General features: G+C 40.8%; 1 protein-coding gene across 1 annotated transcript in view; it reads right to left on the reverse strand.

The window, feature by feature from the left end:
• Positions 1 to 3,785: 3,785 nt before the first annotated feature.
• The window catches only part of SOGA3 (SOGA family member 3), a 30,447-nt gene continuing 9,159 nt past the window's right edge, over positions 3,786 to 25,073 (reverse strand). The window contains 3 exon segments of the mRNA XM_035538772.2: positions 3,786 to 4,454; positions 4,456 to 5,751; positions 6,377 to 6,448. Of these exon segments, the coding sequence (XP_035394665.2) occupies positions 4,383 to 4,454; positions 4,456 to 5,751; positions 6,377 to 6,448 (1,440 nt within the window). The 3' untranslated portion in view covers positions 3,786 to 4,382.

The following is a 25,073-nucleotide window of genomic DNA, read 5'->3' on the forward strand; positions in this document are numbered from 1 at the left end:
GAGCTGCAAAAGACCTCCTAGATCATCAGGTCCAACAGTTAACCCAGCACTGACAAGTCTACCATTAAACCATGTCCCTAAGCAACACATCTTACATGTCTTTTGAAAATCTCCAGGGATGGTGACACAACCACTTCCCTGGGCTGCCCATTCCAATGCCTCACAACCCTTCCAGTGAAAAGTTTTTTCCTAATATCAAACCTAAACCCCTCCTGGCACAACTTAAGGCCATTTTCTCTTGTCCTATCACTTGCTGCTTGGGAGGAAAGACCGATGCCCACCCTGCTACAACCTTGCTTGAGGTAGTTGTAGATGTGCGATAAGGTCTCCCCTGAGCCTCCTTTTCTCTAGGCTAAATAACCCCAGCTCCTTCTCCGTAGTTCCTTCTCTGCACTGAGGTTTGCAGAGGTCCTTGTTCTTGCTCATCACAGATTCAAAGACTGTGGGGACCTTCTAAAATGATTTTGGATGCTTCAGGATCCTTTCATTTCAGATTGTAGCCTGTACAACAGCTCCCTAAATGTCCCCAGAAGTCTCAACGTTGACTGGCTTTCATGATGTCTGACAGAATTAGGATGAGGAGTCCAATTCATGTAAAGGAAATCTAAAACTACATGAAACAAAAATCCCTGTGACTAATCAGTGGAGTTATAATTGCCAGTTCTGTGCAGAGGATTTCTCGGCCTCTTGACTCAATAGGTTCATGGTTACTTTTCTGATTTCTGAGAAAGACGTAATTTTTTTCCAAGTTATTTCCAAGATATACTCGATGTATAAATTCAGTGTATTAAACTTTCCTACTATTTTACAGTAGTAGTTACTGATCCACTCAGTGTAAAGCAAGCTCTCTCTAATCCTCTTGACTACATACAAGGCTGAGAAAGGCATAAACAAGTATAGGTTAAAACCTGAGCCCAGAACTTCAGATCAGGTTTGAGCATGATTTGTCATCCTTTATGGGACTGAGCCTCTAACATTTAAGAAAAAAAATAAAATCTTTTCTTCTCCCAAGGGCAACAGTAAAACAAAAAGAAACTCAAAAAGTCGGTCTTGCTCTAAGATTTAATATGACAAGCTGAAGCCTAGAACTATTATATTTTAATATCCAAATGGCAAAGCCATGAGTAAAAACAAACCAAAAGAATTTCTCAGACAGTTGCTGCAAAATCTGACCGTGACAAAAGCAGCAAAAAGGCCTTTGCTCAGTGATTTGAGAACTATCTTTAAGGTTACAGAAATTCACTGTGAAGGTAGGTTGTGACTGACCATATCTTGCTGTAATAGCTTCTAATATGTGTAACTTAACTTTTAGGCAACAGAGCATAAATTAGAGCATCTTAGAAACTCTTCAAAGTTCTCCTGGGCCTGACTTTCTCTTTAAACAGGACACCAGATGAGGTTATCAATTAATCTCTTTACTTATAGGTTGACTATCATTTCTTTTACCCATATCTTGATAATTACAAAATAAATAAGAACAATAATATCCCCTGATAGGAGTAAGTATTTGCATGAAATTAAGGTTAAGTGATTTAACTGATCAGTGTTACTACACCTTCAGAGAGTACACAGGAGAGCTAGACAAATACGGAAAAAACTAAGAGTTTTGTTTGATACTGAAAGTAGTAAGTTTACTATCTTTTTTGTTCTTGTAAAATAAATTCTATTGTCCAACCTCAGCTTACCTATAAGGGGTTTCTCTAAAGACATTGTCTCTGCTATTTCAGGTAGTGGGCTACAGCCCTTGGCAGGATTCTGATTAGTTGGAGAGAGGCACGGAGGTGAACTCTTCTCACATACGAACAGGTTAAGTGAACAGTGCTGGCATGGAAAGGAAATCCTTATTGCCAGCTATAAAAGCAGCTGCTTTATTCACTACCACTTATTACTAGATCCTTTATTATGGCATCTGCACAAGACTTTAATTAATACACTCACTTGTAAATGATCAACTTTGGAGAATTCAAGTTTGTGTGACTCTGGTTTCAACACAGGCTGAAAAAAAATAGATAAAACTGAGCTCCAGTGGGGCACTTCAAATGAGGTTTTCATAGTGGAAGATCTTGTGTTTGTAGCAACTGCCTATGTTCAGCGTTATAGGAAGATCATGAGTGGCTTCTGCTCTCTGTGCAGCCTCTTGTAGTCAAGACAGAAATATTCAGTGACTGATGATGCACACAAGCCTCCCTACCTATGGTTGCTCACCACCACCCACGTGGTTAAACAAGGGTCACTCAGCAGGCCAAGAGTTACTGTGTTCCTTCATTCCCAAGCTGGAGGGAGAAAACCCAGAGCCCTGGTAGCTACAGAGTACACGAGAAAATGTTATCAAATGAAGTAGGTTGCTAGGAAAAGATAGTTGGCATCAGAGAAGGTGACTTCACCATCTTCAGTTCAGCCTGTATTGTGACCACCTTTCTAGAGCACACACACAATGCAGACAGCCTACATCTCTCAGAAGAATCCTTGCCTGCTCTGATACCTCCTCCTTGTGTATCTCATTCTCAGGGCTCCAGCTCCTTGCCACATTTCCACACCAGAGTGTCCTATCTCCATTCTCGTTTTGTCCCTCCATGGTGTCTAATACACTTAATACAGTGCTGAAAAGTATTATCAAAACCAGGCAAAATATATACAGACTGTGAAATATAATTGCAGAACACACATCAAATGTGGTTTCACTATTCATAGGTGGCTAGAATACAAAATTTTTCTGAGAGTGGGAAGACTCTTCACACCCACTCCGCATATTTCTCTTTTGCTTCTGATTTGGTACAAATTAATGAATATTAAATTGGTTCCAGACACTTAAGAATATTTTATTCAAAAATGATAAAAAGTAGGCAAAGCGAAAAATATTCTTTTCTGTTTGCTTACCTGGAACGCTGTGATGAGCGGTCTTTCTATTCAACTGGGTGATTTTTAGTTTTTTTTTTTTTTTGCAGTTTTTTTGGGTTTGGTTTAGGTTTGGCAAACAAGTAGTCTTCAGTGTTTTTACAGCAGTGGCTATTACAGAAACTATGTCTCTTGCACGTCTTATCTTGGAGGGTGGACAAAATAAACAAACTGAAAATAATACTACAATGAACAGTAAATGATGAATGGCTTACAGTACAAAAAACAGTGTAAAAAGGAAGACAAGTTTAAATATTGTTGTGTATGAAAGGGATGAAAATAATACAAGGATGAGAATAAGTAAAATGATAGGCTGGAACATCTGGGAAAGTAAATACAAAGACAAAGAGAACAGTCAATTAATGGAATAGCAAGTCCAAAGTTTTAACAAAATAAATAGTGAATCAGACTACGCTTGTGGAGGGACCAAGTGCCCATCTCCCATTGACATCAGTAGGAGTTCTGCATGGTCAAACCTTGAAATGCCAAATTCAATTATTACTGTTATTTGTTCAGAGAAAATACCAATTAGATTGCTTTAAATTTGTATGAGCCCATGCAGTGCTCTGCCTCTAAGTTAATGGGAGCTCTACAAGCTCAGAGGTATTGCTAGATCAGAAAGTGAGCATGCCAAATGTCTTTTCTGTTTGATTTCATGCAGTACATTTATAGTAATTGATTAGCTTCAAACTCACTGCGTCTGTGACTTTCTGATACAAGGAAACAAAAGACTAATTAGTCAGCATAGGGATAAGAAATAATAGCTTTCAGCTTCACCTGGTAACTACTTTGACTGTAAACTAGCAGGACAACACAAGTAAATTAACATAGCAAGAGACTTACTAAAACATCTGGATAATACCGTGAGCAATAACAGCATTTGCCAACTATAGGACTGCAATATAAGATAAGGGTAGGTAATTTTCATTTTTCATGGCAGAAGATCTTGAGTCAGCAAGGAATTTGCTCCCCAAAACCTCTTTGGAACAACTCTGCACGTCACATGCAGGATGCTCGTTGGCTCTTTCCTTAGAGGATGAGAGAAGAATAAAAAACTGCAGACAAGACGCTAGTCACTGTTGCATATAAGCAGTGACCCACAGCCTTTTAACAAAAGATACAACCAGTTACAGCAATTCCAATATTCACACACTACTGTGTGGCTCTGTGACTTTATAATTTTTCATGGTTTATTTTTCTCCGTGGTTTGTCATATTCTTTATAATTTTGGAAATTGTATGCTTCCTCCTGTTTAAAATTAATACATTTTGGTTTTATTCATTTAGCAGGGACCCAACCACCAAGAAAATAACCATGCTCATTTATGTGCCAAAAATGCTATCATACACTGCTTTAGAAGGCACAACTCTGGCAAATGCAGCTGCAAAGCCAGAAGAAGGAGTAAAATCTTTCACCTCCTACAGTACATAGTATTCTCTATTATACCTAGAGTATAATTCTTTTAAATTCATGCAGACCATATTTATTCACCGTTCATGAGTAGGCCCCTTGGTAGAACAAGGTTTCATATGGCCAAATGAGGATTTTAAGTAATTTAAGAAATAGAAACTTTTGTCCACAGTTTAGTGTAAGAATTTTAATATGCCATACATCAAATTTTAGGCTTAATTCATTTGGCCAAGCCTTTTTACCTGTAGGCCGTAATAAGTAAAAGTCTACCTGACTCACTGACAAAGGTTCGTCTGCACTTCGATCATCTGAAGACTTTGGAACTTCAAGTCTGTCGATGAAAGTCTGGAGCTCTTTTCTGAACGCCTTCATCTGCGCATTGATCCGGTAGAGAAGCTCATGCTCACGTATTCTGCTGCCATCGTCTTCCTCATCCATCAGTCCAAACAGGTCCCCATTAGCTACGTAAATTCTTGCCTCTGTTATGATGGTGCTTGTGTCAGAAATTAAGCGATCTATTGTCTTGCCCAGTCGCTCAGCTTCACAGCGAATGTCCTTCATCTGCTGCCTGTCAGTGAAGCTTTTCTGCCATCCAGACGGTGTTGGATAAAAAGACCTCGTGGGTGTCAGGCACCGGATGTTTCGTACCTCTTCAGAGTCACTTTCCCCACCAATGGGCCCTTCCCTTTTGCGGTGAGGGGGGCGGGAATCGTCATCACTCTCCTTTTTTCCTGCATCACTTTCTGCATCACTGTCTCTGGGGCTGCCACGGATCCCAAGATGAGAGGCTAAATCATAGCGCTGCATGTTGGACATGAGAACTCTGTTCTCATACTGGAGTTGCATGACTTTGCCACTCAGCTCATTGATTTGCATTCGTGCAGCTTTTAGCTCCTCCTGCAGTGCTTCTGTCTTGGCACTATCATGGTGCCTGGAGCTCTCATGGGCCCCAGACTTGTACTTGTATTTGTTCAGCTCAGCAGTTATGCGCTTGTTTTGTTCTTCCACATCAGCTAAATTTCTCCTCAGCAATTCTGTTTCATCTTCTACTAGTTGCAAATGCTGTCGTAATTCTGACAGAGATTCACTCTGTTCTCCCAGGAGCGGATTAGCGGTCCCTGAGAAATCGTCTCCTCTTAAATCATCAAGCTCTGCTTTCAGTCCTCGATTTTCTACTTCTAGCTCCACTATTTTCCTCCCAAGAATGTTAGCTTCCTCCTCCACAAGTCTCAATCGAAGCTTAAGTTCAGCTTCTCTTGTGGTAGGTGGCCCACCTGCTTCACCTTTTGGCAAGGGACTGTCCAAATCCCCATAAAATGATCTGTATTTTTGCAGCTCATGTTCAAATCTGTCCTTCTCCTTATCAATCTTGGCCATTTTCTTTCTCATCAAGGCTGCTTCTTCTTTGACAAACTGTAGCTGGCATTTCAGGTCTTCATTGTCCTCCTTAGGAAAAAAAAAAGGAAAAAAAAGTATTTGAAGAAACTTGCTGTAAAACAGGAGACCTCCAGTGGATGGTCTTAAATTACAAGATCAACAATCACAGGTACATGGCTTTAGAAACAAAGAGGATTTCCCGTGATCATTTTTTTCACTGATCAATAGGCAGAAGAGAGGGAAATAAATATTTCAATTTGAAAGAGGGAGAAAGCCTATTTTACTTGCAATGAAAGTCTGCATAGTCTCCAGAAAATACCATTGGGGCACCTTGTATTTTCTAGATTTGCAATGCTGCAACAGACTTTACAGCGCTCAAAAACCCTGAAATCTCTATACAACAAGCATATAATCTTGTTCCACTGGTGCTCTGTTTACTTATTTTGCCTAAAATATACAGAGCACATGTAAGCTGGTGGGTTCTGTTGCAGCACCAGTGGTTCATTTAGGTGGTCCCTGACATCATGCCAGCTGAGTGCAGGTATGGGGTAAGAGTTCTCCATTTCGCAGCATATATGTATAAAGAAAAGACCAAAGAAAGCAAGCAACTGAAGTGCAAAACTGCATATCATATACATCATTTCTAGAGTGTCCCTGAAGCCTGAGGATCCAGAGTACTGTTACTTCGACATACCTCTGTTGGTGTCTGCTGTGACTTTTTTTCTGATTTTTGTAGGTCTTTGCTCCCTCTTCTTTTCAGTGATTGCTGCAACAACAAAATGAGAGGCACTGAATATTTCACTAAAGATGTATATAATTTAGTCATTCTTTTTAAACAGTGAAACAAATGCAAACATAAAAGAAGTAATTTCTTTTAATCCTTGAGATGACGCAAACCACATAGGCAAACCACATAATCGATGTCAGTGACATCCCACCAGTTGACCTGGGCATACATCTACAAGCACATCTTTCTTTGTGTCCCACTCACAGGCTTCAAGCTCGCAGTGGACTACCATTGCACCTCTCCCAGGCCTATGCTGTAGACAACTCTGTGCAGACAAACACATAGATCTGGTTACTGGGGTTGTTCTGTTCTCTGAACATATTCAATAAACATGATTTAAAGCTGCTCACATTACAAAGTCCTACACAAAGTGAATTAGCTTATGACCAGCACCACACAAACACATCTGTGTACCACCATATGAACACAATTCTTTGGTACTTTCACCTGTGCTATGTAGCCAAAGTGAACAGAAAAGAAATTCCTGCTTTTAGAGCAGGATGCACTGGGTTCAAAACCTGCTGGAAAAAAATCTCATAATTGCTAACAATAAAAAGATCATTAGCAGGCAAGTGGTAGCAGTGGAAAACAACTGTAACCATCCCACTGTCAACAATCAATACAGATCATCAAGAAAACAGCAGGAGAGAGGAAAGTGCCTGAGAAAATATGTTAATACATAACATCCCACTTGCAGCTGTTCCCAGTTTTTATGCTCCCCAGGTAAAATGTAGCCCCTGCAGCAGGGCAGTAATACAACTGTCACCAACTCCCTCTGAGATTATTCTCTGGTAAAAAGGGCCTTTGTGCCACTGAGAATCGAGAAACATGCATTTCCCTGCACCAGCCAGGGAGAAAACAGCTGTATCTAAAAGCCATACAGTTCTGTATAGTGGGAATTCAAATCTGTTCATAATCCTCAAGGAACAGAGTGCAATGGGCAAGTATGCTGTACATTACAATCCTTTGCTGTATTCTATTGGTACCTATGCTGGTACCAATTGTTCTCCTTCTTCTGCAGATCACCTTCCTAATGAATATTAAGCTCCGTGGACTGCTCACTCCAAAGGAAAAGGCAATGCCATAGAAGTGACTCACATGTAAATCTAAGCAACCTTAAGAGATGGTTTCTTATAAGGCTTTTTGCTCAAAATCCCTATAGAGTTATACAAGAATTAAAATGAGCTCAGATTCAGAAGAACTAAAATTCACAGATGGATTCACCAAGAACCAGAATCAAAATTTTTTGTCTCTTGAAGAAATGCTGAGTGCTCTCAGTAGATAAAACAATAAAGCCAAAGATGATTAATATCTCAGCTAGATACCTGAGAATCACAGAATTCTAGAAGAATCTAGAAAAGACACAAGAATAGTTAAATTAATTCACCTCTTCCTTTAAAAACAAAGCTAACTACTTAGGGACTGAGTCTTATCCTGTTACAGAATTGGTATGTGCATGTGGAAGGCTTTTTGTTGTTTTTCTTTTTGAATTGCAAATCTATAAAGAGTTAACCTTTCAGAGATGCACCTTCCTCCTATGTATCACCATTAGTTATACCACTATAAAAAGCCCCTTTCCAGATCAGTTATCACTGCAAACTTTTGCTTGCACCAGATTCTTGCCAATGCCACCCACTGATAAAGTAACTAAGGGATAGTTAAACTATATTTCTGCTTGATTACATAAATTCCTTCTTGCCAAGCTCAGCATCTCTCCACACATAATGAGGTTCTGAAATGCTGAGCTGCATCTTCTTGTGTACCCTACAACTTTTCAGAAGATATGAGACATATCTGAAACCTTTGAAATTTTTTCATGACCAAAAAAAAAAAAAAAAGAATCCAAGAGGCAAAAAGTATTTTTACGGACTTGAGATAAAACTAAAAACTTGTGTTTCTCCTTTCTCTCTCTCTTTTTTTTTTTTTTTTTTTTAATGTTAAAGCCCCTTTTGATATAGTCAGGATAGTACCATTTTAACTACAGCAATAGTTGTGGCTATTTAATGACCAGGCACACTTTTCTATTCTGCTCTACTTGAATTACAGCAAACCACGCACAGAGCTTATATTAATCACCAATGAAACGATGGTGTTTAGCAACATAATTTCATAGCAGAAAGCAATGAAGAACATACACAATTCAATGGGCAGGATGATTTGGGTATGTAGGTTAGACTCAGCGGGAATTTATATAATCTCTTTTCTTGTGAAAAACACCAGGACACAATTTCTGATCACTAGAGGTTACGATCTCATTTACACACCTCAGCTGACAGATGGCATCTTCAAAATCACAGTGCCCCATAAACATCATGTTAGGACACTGAGGCAATACTCATACTGAATGAAGAATGCCACATATCAAGCAGTATATCCTGCTATAAATAATCAATTTTGAGAGATTTATTCAGAGTTCAAAAGTTGTTTTTTCAAAAAGCTTTGTGTTTGATCCTCTTTTAATATAACTCTCCATTTGCTGATCCTTTTCCCATGGCACAGTGTACCACAAAGCATATTGTAATTGCCCCTAGAGGCCACCTCTACGGTTTCTCAACTACAGCAGAAAAAAACTGCCCCTCAAATTTTAGAACTGGTTTTGAGAGTTCATTGCAAAGGGTAATTTTAGGGCTCAGAAAATTTTTCTTCCATATTTTTAAAAATTACATGCAGTTCAGTCTATTTAATGACTATGAATTTTAAAAAGAGAAAAAAAAAAAGTAACAAACACAAGACTGCCTTTGTATTATCTGATCAGTATGCTACCCAGACAGCTTTATGGTTTTAATAACCTCGAACCAAGCTACCCATCCGCAAGAGAAAAGAATAAGCAAAAAATGCCTATCGTACTGTTTCTACAATGGGGAGTTTGCTGAACTGCTCAAGTAGTAATGAAATATTTCAACAGTGCTAGGGATAATAAGAGCAGCAAGTGGGGCATATATCACTGTACTGTATAAGCTCTGCTTACCTCTGGAAGAAGGAGGTACAGCCAGGTTTGAGCTGGCTATTCCAGCATTCGCTGTTGTGAGCGCACATAAGGCTGCATCAGCGTGCTGGCAACGCTGAGAGATTTCCACAGTCTAGATAAGCCCACAGACAATGTCTGCATTATGTGCACACCAGATCACATGCAATGGGCAATTCTGTTGCGATGTTCAGCAGCACCAGTTCTCCAGTGACCCCTCACTGGAGTTTATCCAATGTCTTGCTGGAGATGCTAAGCACTTCTCAGGACCAGATGGCAAAATCCTTCTCTTGCCAGCCTTAAGCTGCAATCCAAATGTCCAATCCTAACCACCTGTAATGCTGAGTGCTTCACGGATACAAAAAGATCTGAAATTTACTCTATAAAAACACAATGTAATGAAATAACAGCACCACACTCCGAGTAGCAAAGCTGTAAAATGAACTCAGTTCTCACTACCTGACTCTAAACTACAGTAAATCTCCTTGCAATTTATAAAGAAGCCCTGAATAAAACATACCAAGATTTCAAGACACTTAGGTTTATTATTGAGGGTAAATAATCTAAAAATCAATGTATACAACCACAGGAGGAATTCCTAACACATAAAGGAATCTGTGGGTGCACAGGGCTCCCCAGCCAGCCCTTATCCCTCCTCACAGAGCAGGACAAGGCAAAGGATGTGCAGCATCTGAACCTCCACAGCTGCAACTGGCCCCCCTCATTCCTGCACAGTTGCACTGTACACGCTCACAGTTAGCTGCCTCCTAACTGCTGTGACAGATCTACAGAGCTTTCAAAAATCAAAGCAAACCTAACACTGTCTTTACAGTCCTGAAGTAACATCTTTACAGTCCTTGAGCAACCTGGTCTGGTGGGAGGTGTCCCTGCACATGGCAGGAGGGTTGGAGCTGGATGGGCTTTAAGGTCCCTCCCTACTCAAACCACTCCGTGATTCTGTGAAAAGTCACTGAATATTGAACAACTTTGGGGCAGCACAAACTTGCCTCTGGTGCAGAGTGACCGTGATCAGGGAAATGGAAATTTGCCCTAAGACTCTCACTGTCCTTTCCCTTCAGGCAAGTATGGTTGGTTAGCTCATGGATCTGGATCAAAGCAGACAGAAGAAAGATTTTTCAGCTTACTGCCACTGAGTCTAATTCAACGTATCAGATTATGCAGTAAAAAATAACTGGACACTCTCCACGTTGGCAAATTGAAAATACACTGTCTCCTGAAAGCAATCTTTGTTTTTTAAAATGTCTCCCTTATTCTGCAACTCTACCAACCTTTTTCACATACAGACTCCGTAAAATGCCAGCCACTTTGGCGGCTGTTTACCAGTAACAAACTCAAGACACTGGCTTTGTCTGTCATTGGCACAAGTATCTAGAATCACACAAACCCTTTACTCCTTCTGTTTCACTCCACACTGTTTCAAGGGCAGCAGACCCAATTATTTCAGTATTCTACTTGCTTGCAAAATTAAGGCGAGAAAGTAAATGCAGGGGATATGGGAAATGCAATGAAGCACAGCACCCAAGTCCATGAACCAAACACAGAGCTGTGGGTCTAAGCATACCCCTAATAGCTCTAGAAATGTTCTCTTCATATTAAAACCTGTGTATTTGAAAACACTGCTGAAGAACAATATGAAATGAGAGCAATCAAGGAGAGAAAAATAGATCTTATTTAGTCTTTTGAATGTCTTCATATTTCAGAAGAGAAAAGAGCAACTATCCTGCAATATTTGTATAATTTTATTTGCATCTATGAATTACTTCACTTATCATTTTCAGATCCTTTACCATTATTCATTTGTCAATTAAAAGAAAAAAATAAATAAATGAAAAGAGGGAAAAAGACACACATTTGCGTTTTACCTAGAAAAATCCTTTACATTTTGTATGAAAAACACATTACTAAAACAAATAATCATTGAATAATAGAATGGTTTGGATTGGAAGGGACCTTAAAGACCATCTAATTCCAACCCTATTGCCATGGGCAGGGACACCTCCCACCAGAGCAGGCTGCTCAAAGCCCCATCCAGTCTGGCCTTGAACACCTCCAGGGATGGGGCATCCACAGCTTCTTTGGGCAACCTGTGCCAGGGCCTCACCACCCCCATAGTAAAGAACTTCTTCCTATAATATAATTATATTATAATACAATTATAATATAACTTCTTCCTATAATAATGATAACTCTGTGATGCAACCAGATAAAAACATTCTTTGCAATGAATAAAACAAAGCAGCACATTTGCTTCCATTACACCTGCTTCCTCTGTTTTCCTATTTGAAAAAAATCCTGAGCAGTAGAAGATGAAAGTTGCCTTTCCAAAGCTCTGGGTATGACCAGGTCAAATAGCCAACCAACTCTGATACTTCGTTTTCTGTGATCGCACACTGCCTCATCTACCAGAATATCTGGAAACTGCGAAAGTGAATTCCTGAAGAGGAGTATGCCTCCTGCCATTTGAACCTTTTAAATGATGAATGAGCTAGACATGCTTAGTTCCCCAGCACTATCCAACTAGGCTTCATTAGGGATGCAGAAATCAGAGTCAGCTAACACTCAGCTCCCTAATCCTGAAATGCAAGAGTAAATCTCAGAACATGAAACCTTTGAAGCGAAAACAGTGGAATAAGGTATTTTGTTGCACAGTGATGCTAGTTTAATCTATTACCTAGTGCTTGTCTAAGTTGCTGTTTATTTGTCAGCTTAGTTTTCTGAGAGAAAAGAGTTAGTCTTTCTGTCAGGGTTTGCACAGTGCCCAGTACAATGCACCCCAGATGTTATCTGGGACTGCCAGTATGACAGACCGTATACCAACATGGTTCAAAACACCACCATACAACAACAGCAATAATCATAAATTACAGACACGGACATGGCAGTTATCAGTAAAATACATTTTAGATTTTACCAAATCAAAATAAACTTTTACATGCACTGCTCACTAGAGATGTACACAGAAGCCAGTTCTGCAAAGCTGGGGGCTGACCACAGGTTTACAGTGGTTTCAAGTTCATTTTATACTGAAGAGTATGCACAGTCAGCTCTTAAAGTCACTCAGCTGGATTCACAAGGAATGGTGGCATCACAAACATGCACATGCACGAAAACATGTTTAGGTTTGTAGGCATGCAACAGAGAAAGGAGCTTTGCAGCTCACCCTACAAGTTTGTGCACCAGAGACAGCACTTCTGGTTACAGAAGAACTCACAAAAATCAAATTTTACATTTGACAGGATGCAAAAATTTGAGATGGATTCAGTTAGGAAAAATTCTGAAATCTACACTTGGTCTAGAGGTCTTCACAGTGAGAAGGAGATTTTCTGTTAACAGGGGAAAGAAATCCATTTCTCAGCAATCACCACTCTATCTTCTCACTAGAAAGAGGGGTCTTCTTTTTCTCTTCATCTCTTTTTTGTCTTCATTTCCTTTGGGAAGTTCTATTGTAAAGCTAACATTCTGCAAATTGGCTGAGAAATATTTTCTATAACATTACATGAGGGGAAGTTTTAAAGGTTTTTAGGAATTTAGATTATTGAAAACTTAAGACCGGATTGCAGTGCTCTGAAGCTATGCCAGTGTGATCCTGCCACAAATTAAATCTACATTTTGTTGAGCAGCTCATGTCAAGAATGCACACTGCAAAAATAAACCAAGGAGTCTAGAGTCTAAAATAGAGGGAAGACATTTGTGCAGTTTGGACATCCCCACACCCACCTTTCTCCCTCTATCACGTATCTTATGCTCTCTGGTCTATTACACTCATAAGCCTGCACCCAGTGCTTTTCCCAGTATTTTTACCAGACAAAGATGGAGATGAGGGGAAGCAAAATCTTGCAGCACTGGCTAGAGCAGGGGACCAGTGAAGTCACTGACTACAAAATGCTGAGAAAACCCGTGACTAGCTCCCATGCCTCTTCCTCTTAAATGAAACTTGCTTAGATTTTTAAGGGAGATGCTCATTCCCAGCAAGGGAAGGGGCTGTAGATTGTAGGCTGACTTAAAATCTTCATGTAGACGTTGCCTTAAGACTCTCATTTAAAGGTTCCCTTTGCTAGGAATGAGGAAATTTCATTCTAAAATGAAGTCTTCAGCTCATTATAAATATTTGATCACTGGGATGCATTTTTAACTAGCCGTCATGAGCAAACATCCACTCTTCTGCATTTATCATAAATGTCACTGAACCAGCAAATCACCTGCAAATTAACACCACAGCAGTCCTAATGGGGTCTCACATGAATCAATTCTTGGTCCTACCCTAATTAACATTCTTCACTCCTGCCTGGGAAAAACATAAAATAATCGTGGATTTAAACCACAGATAGAGGTTGGAGAAATGTTAAAAAGGAGAGTCACTCATACAACCTAGGTGCAATGAAATAACATCTGTTTTAACATGACTAAATGTGATAATACACATATAAAAACAAAGAGTGAAAGCTATGCTAAGACAATAGGAAAACAGCCTAGACAATACAGAAGGAACCTGAAAAGCTACATCTCTGAAACAGACTACAGGGTCAAAGAGGATAATCAGCTGAAGTGATGTTCAAGTGTACTTTTGTGACTGTAAAAGGTTTATAAATCAAGGTTTTTGTAGCAGGGGTCTGCAGGGGTGGCAGAGCCTACCAGTTGCCCCATGTCAGATCAGAGCCAGCTCCAGCCAGCTGCAAAAGGGACCCACTGCTGGCCAGAGATGAGCCAGGGAGTGTCACTTGGTGGACTTCTGGTAGAGCAGATTTCAGGAAGGGGGAAAAACAAACAAACAAACGAAAAAAAACCATGACTGTGTAACAGCAGCTGGGAGAAAGGAGTTGGAAAATGTGAGAGAACCAGCCCTGCAGCCCCCAAGGTCAGTGCAGGAGGGCAGGAGGTGCTCCAGGCACACAGCAGCAGTTCCCCTGCGGCGTGTGGAGAGGCCCCTGGTGGAGCAGGCTGTCCCCCTGCAGCCCATGGGTCCCACATGGAGCAGATCTCCACGCTGCAGCCCCCCCGTGGAGGAGCCCCCGTGGAGCAGGTGGATGTGGCCTGGAGGAGGCTGCGGCCCATGGAGAGCCCCCGCAGGAGCAGGCCCCGGGCCAGAGCTGCAGCCCGTGGAGAGGAGCCCACGCAGGAGCAGGGGGGCTGGGGGGAGCTGCAGCCCACCCGTGGGGGACCCGTGCTGGAGCAGTTTGCTCCTGGGGGATGGACCCCGTGGTACGGAGCCGTGTGGGAGCAGTTCTTGGAGAGCTGCTGCCTGTGGGCAGCCCCCTCAGGCTCAGTTCGGGAAGGACGGCATCCCGTGGGAGGGACCCCGCGTGGAGCAGGGGCAGAGAGTGACCGTGAGGGAGCAGCGGAGACGAAGTGCTATAGACTGATCAGAGCCCCCATTCCCCATTCCCCTGCACCGCTCAGGGTGAGAGGAGATGGAAGAGGGTGGATGGGGAGGAGGTGTTTTTAGTTCTCACCTCTCTAGTCTGTTATCAGCTGGCAATAAATTACATTAATCCCATTATGCTGAGTCTGTTTCGCCTGTGACAGTAACTGGTGAGTGCTCTCCCTGTCCTTATCTCAACCCATGAGCTTTTTTCATCATGTTTTCTCCTCCTGTTCTTTTGAGGGAGTGTGAGAGAGCAGCGTGGTGGTCCTGAAACCACCACGGTGACCAAATGGCTTAATTTAGTCCTAGGATGTAGATGTCAAAACTGAGGATCCCTGTGCAATCTCTAGAAATGGATGTTCCTCTCCACGGAGTCATGCCGCCCTCAGACCAGTGGAATGAACCACTTTCAAGCAGTGCCCATCTTTCTTCTCTGAGGGAGGCCAAATTCCTAATTTAGGTTAACAGATTAATTTTTAGATGGCTAAATGATGTTAACCCTAAGCATGCAGTTTAAAACAAACAAACAACAACAAAACAAATAAAGAATTGATGCTGGACTCTTGAATTTAGCACAGTAGCAGGAATACATGTTGCCTGGCTGGTAACTTGCTTTCAGCTAATTCAGATGAGAAGGGAGGTGCATAATTTTACCCATTACAGTTCAGGAAGAGTTCAGGAAGAGTGCAACAGTTCAGGAAGAGTTGTGGTAGGCTGTTTGTAGCTTTCAACTTTCACAGAAGACCAGCAACTTTTTCTGAGAAGTAGGTATTGTTTAAATAAAATGTCTTGAGGTATTCTGTGACCCATGGTATTCAAGAGGCCAGACTGGCTGATCATATTATACAGTTCTGGCCTCAATTGCCAACTGTATGAAACTGTACCAAAGTCTGGGAACTCAGCAACACCACTTGGAGAAGTACACCACAAGGAAAATGAACCTTCTGAGTGTATCTGTGTATCATCAAGGCAACATTCCAGTTCAAAACTCTTCCAGGGTCACTGTTACTGGTGCTTCTAATTAGTCACTTAATCAAAGATCTAAACTGCAAGCATCTGTAAAAATTGAAATAATTCAGCCAAGCCTGTAATATAAAACACTCTTGGTAATTAGGCCACTTTGATGTCATCATCAGTCATGCTTTACAGGGACATAGAAGCCTCTCATTATACACAACACTGATGGAAACAGATGCATGGCAAATACATTGTAAGTGCAAGTATTCATCTGTGACCTGAGCAAAGAGATTGGTTATTATCCTAACCTGAACTCATGGCTGAGAGTCAAATTCAATTAACACAATCATACAACTAGGATCAGACAAAGAAAAACAGAATTGATATCCACTCACTCTACACATCTCAATAAGTGCTACTGATAATTTAAACAATAGGAAGAAAAAACATATAATATGCCAAAACATCTCAGCAGAAACAAACACTTCAAAAAATTTACCTGCATCTATAAAAGGTTAATCCACTGCCCTTTACTTCAGATTAATAAATGCAATGTTTGCAATTCGTAACTGTGGAGCATTATCAAGACCTGGATCTTAAAATGCCAGAGGGTTGCATTTCATGATGTTACAAACACTGCAATAAGAATAAACCTCCAGGTTGCAGTGAACAAACATCATAAGCTTGGTGTTCTTGTTCCTGCCTAGTACAATTCATAAGAGTAGTGTGGCTGATCACAGCACGCAGCACACCCTATAAGCTGGGTGCTCTCCCTGTTAAGTGGCTCACCTCCATACACCACAGAATATGGCTGTAAATATATGCAAATGTAAGAGTCTAAAAGAAGGCAGCTCAAAACATGCCATTCTGCTCTCCTAACTGTAGTACAATTACAGGACTGTTAAGAGATAGAGCTCAACTATCACACTGGTAATCAATGAAGAATCACGTTGCACAATCAGTCTTTACTGTTGTACAGCCCAGTCACAGAAGCTATTTGTTGGGAAGTATTCCCCACCACTGTGGCAGGTATAATTTTTTGTTATGCTTCATTTTTCATACATCACTCCCCTTAATGCATGTAAGGTATCTGTCTGATTGAAGGTTTAATACTCTGAGAACACACACAGAGTTATATTGCACAGAACAAACTAGTTGCACAAAACAGGGGGCACATCAGAGCAGCAGGGAAAATGCCCTGCTTGATGTACCTGCATCTGATCTCCTCTTCACTGGCCGGGTTTTGCCTAAGAAGACAACTTTACAGACTCCAAAGTCTCCCTGTTTAACAGAAGTAACCTGGAAACCGTTTCATTTCCTCCCTTCCAGAACTGACCTTTTCTACCCCTCTACGCTCTGCCGCAAAATGAGATGTTAGATTATGCTTGTTATTACCAATTACAGACAACAGAAGCGAGAAAAAAAATCAAATAATCACAAAATAGCTAAGATTGAAAGCAACTTCTGGAGATCTAACACAACCCTGCTCAGAGCACAGTCAAATAAAGCAGGCTTCCCAATGCCATGTCCTGTGGGGTCTTGCATATCTTGAAGGATGAAGACTCCTTCCTCTACAACCAACATGTTCTAGTGTTTGATCACCTTCACAGCAAAAATGTTTTCTTATGCTTAAACAGAATTGCCAGCACTGCAATTTTTGCCTGTTGCCTCTTGTCCTGTTACTGGACAGCAATGAAATAAATCCGCCTCCACTTTCTTCCTACCCTCCTATTAGGTATTTATATATATCGATATGATTCACATGCACGCACACACACCCTTATTCTTCTCCTTCCAGGGTCCTGAGGGCACCCAATGATCTGCCTTATTAGCTCTGACCACCTTCACTCACATACTCTGCCATGGGCCCAGAAGCCCCATTTCAGCTCAGCCCAGGGGCTTCAGTCCCTTCTTGAGCAGTGTCAGAGGAGCACAGGCTTCCAGATCACCACAGCTGTACCCAGCCATGGACCCTATTGATCCAGACCCCTGGGGTACTGCCAGAGGCCTGAGCATGTTAATAGGCCTTGATTACCCTGATGAGCTTCACATGGGGCTTCCATCCACACCCCATGGGTCCATGAGCTCCACCTAAGCTCAGACCTGTGCCTTGAGTCCCTGCCTCAGCTATGATAGCTGTACCCATCTGCAGCTTTGTCACTGCTGTGCTTGGCCACAGACCCTGTCGATCTTAACCCTGACCTGTGGCCTGAATTCTAGGTTGACCTTGCTCTTTCTTCATCACTGGACCTGATCCCAACCTGTGGATTGACTTCCCCAACTAATTTCAGACCTTCCTCGTCACCACAAACCTGTCAGATGATCTGGCCTCAGCTGATGACAGCTGCCTTCCCCAGGCCTGTTCTGCTCTCCATGCTCAGGCACTTGAACTGGTCACTGGTAGGGCTCCCGCCCTCTCAGCTGTGTTATTGCACGTGGCTCCTGGCTCCCAGTCATTGTGAGCAGTTGGCCCTTGCTGTTCCCTGAGAGGTATGCCACTATGTACCTGCTTCCAGATGGACTTTGAGCTGCTGATTACAACTGTTTGAGCCTAGTAGTTCATCAGCCAGTTTTCAATCAGCCTCACTGTCCAGTTATCTATCCCACACTTCATCAGCCTGTCTAGGAGAACATTATGAAAGATTGTTGAAAGCCTTACTAAACTTCACATAAACAACATCCAGTACTCTACCCTTATCCACTGAGCCAATAATCTCTTCATAGATAGCTATCAGTTTTGTCAAGCATGATTCTCCCTTTGTAAATCTATGCTGACTATTCCCAGTCACCTTCTTGCGTTTACTATGTCTGGAAATAGCTTCCAGAATTATTTCTCCATTGCCTTCCCAGGGATCCAGGGAACACACTGTACAATCTGATAAGTGCACTGGAGACAAACACAAGAAACATTATCGAGCATTTGCAACAAAACATTCAAGTTGGATTGCCTCTTTCTTTTTTGGGGGCAGGGGGCAGGGGAGGGGTGGCAGGGTGGGGAGGAAGTGGCTGAGACAAGAACTTTGAAAGAAAAGGACCAAAATGTATGGTGCAATCAAAAGTGAGTATCACAGTACATCTTTTGCTTCTCAGAGTAATCAGGCATTGACGGGTTGCCCAGGGAAGTGGTGGAGCCACCATCACTGGGGGTGCTTAAGGAAACGTTGGACTTGGTGCTTAGGGACATGGTTTGTGGGTGAATGTAACACAAAAAAAATTGTTTCACGTGGGGTGGCTGAAGAACTCAATTTAATAGTTGCTTCAGTTAGTGTTTCTGATTCTGTTTCTGACCAAGCACTTTATGCTAGTCACCTAGGTTCACAGAACCATCATTCTGAAAAAGTAATGAGTAACATATTGAATAGTAAATTCTGCAATTTCTGTGAGAGTTTTGCTGCATATGGCTCTCTTGTCCATTTTCCCATTTGAGGTCTTGCCAGTCTCTTTCACCTGTTTTTACACTGGAAACCGCACTGACATTACTCCCTGAGGGCCCATGACATGCTTCACAACAGCCACCTGTATTATGACATGACAAGGTTCTTATTCCTCATGCTGGCAGCTGAGTTCAGCCAAAACACAGAGCAGTGCATACCTCCACGGTGCTACTTTCTGCTTACTTTCTTAAGGCAGGGAGAAACGACCCATGGCTGTGAGGCTCTGCCAAAAAGCCATTAGGAATACAGGCACCTGAAAGATGCACTGGTAAATTCTATATGCAGAATAACTAATAAATCTGCTAGGTGACAAAGTGACCAGGATTTTTAACTTTGGACTTGCTATCAGCACCAATGAATATAACAAAAAAAAAATGTTTCATGTGGGGTGGCTGAAGAACTCAATTTAAGACCATGAGAAAAAAAAAAACAAAACCCTGAAGACAAAAACAGAGCCATTGTAATATTCCCTTCAGGCTGAAGCAACCTTAGCTTTGACCTTTATTAACACAGTGCAAATGCTCTGTTTTTCCAGGTGTTTCTTGAAGGGACTAGTGCACTTAAGCAGTGGACTGAAATATATATATATATAAAGGGCAGAAATCATTTATTACTGTTATTCATCAAAGCTTTGGTGAGACTTCCAGTAAGACTACGATATTTGGTGTATATTGATTCTGTTCTATAACATGTATCTAGATCTCTGGTTTGGCACTCAAAAATGTCTCTATTCTGCCTCCATTCCAGCTGATAGAAAGTACTTTTGCAAAGGCATCTGGATTTCCTCTTACTCTAGAGAATCCTGGTCTACCTCTATAGTCCCCTTCATGCTTCTGTAGCAATATAAAGAAGTTGAATTTGGCCTATTACCCAATTTCTTTCCTTAAGAAACTGAGCAAATCACACATAATGTCTTACAATTAAAAAAAAAAATCCAGACACCTGCCAAAAATGACAATAGATAAAAATAAAATTGCAGTTGGAATTTAAAAAGCATAATATATTACTTTTAAATACTTAAGCAAAACCAACAACAAAAGAACCAGTGTGAATTATGTACTGTCTATGCATACAACTATGGATACGACTATGAAAGGTAGCATGACAGTTATTAAAATGCCAGCTAGAGCAGGGAGCTCATTTTTACACATGGACTTTAAGGTATCTAGCATCTTCCATTTGAGCAGTCAAGTTGGTACCTCTATGTTTAAATTATATATTTGGACACTTAAACGTCCACCTGAGAAAATAAAAAACTGAAACTGGGAAATGCAAAACTAAAAACTTGTCATCTGTAATTGAGGACCATTGCGAAGTTCCATAAAACTTCACATATTTTCCTAGAAAATAAGTAAACTTCTCAAGCTTACAAGCAGCACAGTGCCAGCATGAGATTACAAGATGACTGAAGGTAAACCAAGGAATAATGGATTTCCCAAACCTTCATTTGTTAACATAGTATGGTATTTTGAAGACCTTACTAACGTCATTAGCAACATTGCCTACTGAGATAGAGATAAAAAAGTCCTTTCCTCTCCTTCAGATCTCAAGGAAGTCACAACCTAAGGTCTGTAAGTAACACAGATGTATCTTTTCCAGCCTTCCCCTTTGTGAGCTCACACTCACAAACCATTTTCTCTGATAACCAGTTACCCGAGCCACAGTCACCACACGTTTATTTTACAAATATAGTTGTTGAATAATGGAAGCAAATCTGTACCAAAAGCAACTTTGAGAATCATGATCCAAACAATAAATGATCTCAGGTGTTGACTTAAGACCAGGATGTAGGGGAGTTGTGTCCTTTCCCTAACACTTCTAAGTGTTTGGAAGCTTGTCTCTTACTCTGTTTTCATTCTGTGCCTCCACTCAGTATAGTTTTATTTAAGACAGCTATTACCTATTTTATTTTATTTTATTTTATTTTTATAGAGCTTAATAAAAAGGGACGCTGATTTTACCTGTAGCATCAATAATAACATTTTTGACTGGAGAACTTGCAAATCTAAGGCTGCTCATATCCATCACAGGAAAAAAAAGGCAAATAAAGTAATATCCTGCCAAAAGGAAGGAACTCCCTTGCCTCCATCAAGGCAGAGCAATAGCAGTATGCTTACAGACTCAAAAGTGTTGCTCAAACTTAACTTCATTTTGTGATGGCTAAATTCTTTTCTGTTTTATACATATGCCAGATATATTCTTTTTGACTACAGATGCCACTTTTATTAATGCTTTCCCATTAGCAAGCAAATCACCCACTCCTTTTGCATGTCCTTGCAAGCTCTATGCTGATTTAATAAGAATCCACAAAGCAGCACATTAGCTTCAATGACTCTCCAAAAAAAAACAACCCTTCTAGGCATCTTTCCTCACAAAACCTCTTCACAATGAGATATCTTTCCACCTTTATTCTTTTGAAATCTTCCTCTATTTATTATATATGTTTTGAAGTTTATTATTATTGACAATCAGGCTGTTTATTTTCAGTTCTGATAAACTCTCTTTGAAGCACACAGCTCATGAATTGCTGATGGCTAGCACATAATTAAAATGTAATTTTATGAGGTTTAAGTGTAAACTGCTTTGCAAACGTACTTTTTTTCCCCCTCGTGGCATGACATTTTCAGAGAATTATTAATACAGATTTTGTAGCAGAAATTATTTTATTTCTCCATTATTATTCTTTTCACATGCTCAGAAAACTAAACTGAAGTAAACTCTGCTTATTCTGCTCACTGTGAAATCAGTGGAACTGATCACAGTGTGCTCTGAGCAAAGAAGTCAGAATCACACCCTCACAGGTTATGAACAGTATTCCCTGCCGAGTACTGTTTGTAAAGGAACAAAATATTTAGGCAGGATACCAAATGTAATAGAATTCCACATAAGCAAGTCTGACAAAAGTAAATGGGGATTCTGCGTCTGCAGGGATGTGACACTTAGAGAATAACTGAGCCAGGTTTGGAGACACAGGATTTTGTTTGCTTTTTCGTGAATAAACCAAGGCAGAGATTTGTTTCTAATCTTTTTTAAAAGAAATTTCATAATCATGCTGCTGTTCACCAAAGCAACTTGAATTTTCATGAGGCAACAAACAGACTCCAGATCACTAAAGCACTCTGCTTAAAGGGACCTCTAGTAGCAGTGCTGCCAAGACTTGATATTTGGGTCCTCCAAAAAACCCAGGGAGGAACTGGGCTTGTGAAAGACTTATTAAATCCTACCCTGCTGCCATCTGGTGCCAGGAGCAAGTAAATTACTCTTCAAAGAATACTGGTTTACTACACTGATCCTATGAAGCTGATCAGCTCCATCAGCAGGCATAACATCTCATCTCTCTCTCTCTACCTTGTCCCTGCTCCCTCCATTGTAGCTGTTTGAAAAGACACTAAACTTGAAATGGAAGAATAGGGGCGCAATTAGGAAGTTACTGGAGAATGACAGAGAAGACTCAAACATTTTCCGTCAAAGCAGCACAACCAGGTGACTATCTCCTGTGACTTGTATGCATGCAGCATGGGAAAGAAACACAAGCTAGAAATCCACACCCAGTTACAGAGCTATGACCTTGCTGGGATCACATGGGAGACAGGACGGGATAGCTCACATGCCTGGAGTGCTGCCATAGATTGATATGATCTCTAATGGTGAGGGAAAAAAAACTTTATGCAAAGTTCAAACGCATTGCACTGTTATGGGTGACGGGCTAGCTACAAGCTATGGGTAAGGATCAAAGGACAGAGAAGCATGGGTAACATCTTTTTGGATATCTGCTACAGACCACCTGATGAATACGAGGAAATAGATGAAAGCTTTTTCACACAACTAGAAGAAGATGTGATTTCTGCAACATGCTGAAGACATTAACATTGTTAATATTTCAGAAAACTTCAGCAAAGTGATTCTCTCTCCAAGAACAGAATATCCTGGTTTGCTCATATTAAGTTATTCTAGCAACTGTTCTTTTGAGAGGTTCCAGTATGCCTCTGTTCTGGAATATTTTTGTGTCAATATACAATATATACTTTGTGCTTTTGTAATTCATCCAATCATGACTGGCCCAACAGTATCCCTTCTAAGATTTTCCATTCCTATAGATCACCAGCTAATTATTTCTTGGAGTTTACCAGCTTAAATTGCAGAAAAATCTGTATTTATAAACTATCACATACTCTCCCTCCCTAGCTGTCAATCTGTACATTTACTCAAGCTGACAGATTATGTTCCAACTCCAGAAGACAATGCCTAACTACTCCTGCTACTATTGCTCCATATTGGTCTAAGAAAGGCTGAAGCCAGGCATTACAACCAGAAACATTTTCTCTTGTGCTCATAGTTGCTGATATAATTGATATAGTTGCTGTTTCACAGTACAGTGAATGACCCTCCACTGCCCTCAATCCAGATGCAAAAGTGAAGAGTTAAGACTTGGAAACAAAGAAAGGCTCAGAACAAACAAAAGAAGCTGAGAGATTGATGTGAGTGGGCAGAAGAATCAGGGGGAAAGAACAAATTTTGGAGAAGAGAGAAACTGTAAGAAAAGGGGATAATATATTTGCAGTAGAATATGAGGAAACTGAGCTGGAATAGTCTTAAAATACAGGGGGTGGTTGGACACTGATAAAGAGTTGGAAGGAAGAAGGGAAGATGGGAAAGGGAGGGAAAAGGATAAGACTGGGACTTAAGAACCAGAAGACAGAAAAACAGCCAAGCAAAGGCTCCATTACAAAGATCACACATTGGGGGGGGGGAGAAGGGGGGGAAGAGGGGGAAAGACATGGGATCAAGATCCGGAAAGAACGTAAAGAATCTGAGACTTCAAGAGTTATAGGAGACAGAGAGACAGAGTAGAAATCCGTGGTTGTGGTTAAATGACAGAAGAAGAGACTTAGAGAGAAAAATAATGAGAGATTTTTATCAAGGAGACATAGGCTGATATTGGTGATCAAAGGGACTGGGATGAGATTATCCCTTACCAGTTCTTTTCACAGCTCTCCAGTTTTGTTTTTTTGTGGTGGTGGGTTGTTTGTTTGTTTTTCTTCTTTCTTTCCTTGACAGCAGCTTTTGTTGTGAAATATCCAGCTACTGTCCTGATTTCTGTTCAGCCTGAGCACTCAGTGATGTATGGAGATCTAATCTGTGCCCACAGGTTACATAAACAAGGCAGAACAAATGTTGCAAGAGTAAGCAGAAAGGTGTAATTACTTTCCTGTGGTCCCGCAGCCGGTTTGTATCAAAATCAGGAACAGAATTCAAATTCCTCCTTGCAAGTCCAGTACCCAGCTCCCTAGATCATGCTGCCTTCCTCCATCTTCATGCAACGTACAAAACAGACTGACAAGACAGGCACCACGCCAGGAAAACACAGATCCATGCAGAGAGATGTAAACTCCTCTGCCTGCATTCTGAATTGACTGGGCACAAGATGTCTCTGGTTCATGCCATGTAGCAATGGTTATCTCAAGCTCTCTACCTGAGCCAATAACCAGAGCTTAGAAAAAGAAAATGTCAGCTTGATGACATTACTCTAACGTGGCTGTAAGAACTGAGCTATCTTGCATCTGCCCAGCTTGGAGCACTAGCAGAGCAATCTATTTCTATCCATAAAGACATACGTCTCTGAAAAAAACACTGTGCCTCCTGCAATTACATATCTGCATTGCAATGAGGATTTATAAAGCCCAGGGTCCAGTACATCTGTCATACTCTCCCCCTACTTCGTTTCTCTCACAACAAACCTTCTAAAACACGGCTAACTGGGCATTTCCTATATATTATATATTTCCTATAGCGAAGGAATGAATTCTTATTTTGTGTTCATATTTCATCATTAAAAGGTCTGTAAGAGTTAATTAGGCTTCAACA

Source organism: Cygnus atratus, chromosome 3 (genome assembly GCF_013377495.2).
Source record: "Cygnus atratus isolate AKBS03 ecotype Queensland, Australia chromosome 3, CAtr_DNAZoo_HiC_assembly, whole genome shotgun sequence".
In the NCBI taxonomy this organism is placed as follows: Eukaryota; Metazoa; Chordata; class Aves; order Anseriformes; family Anatidae; genus Cygnus; species Cygnus atratus.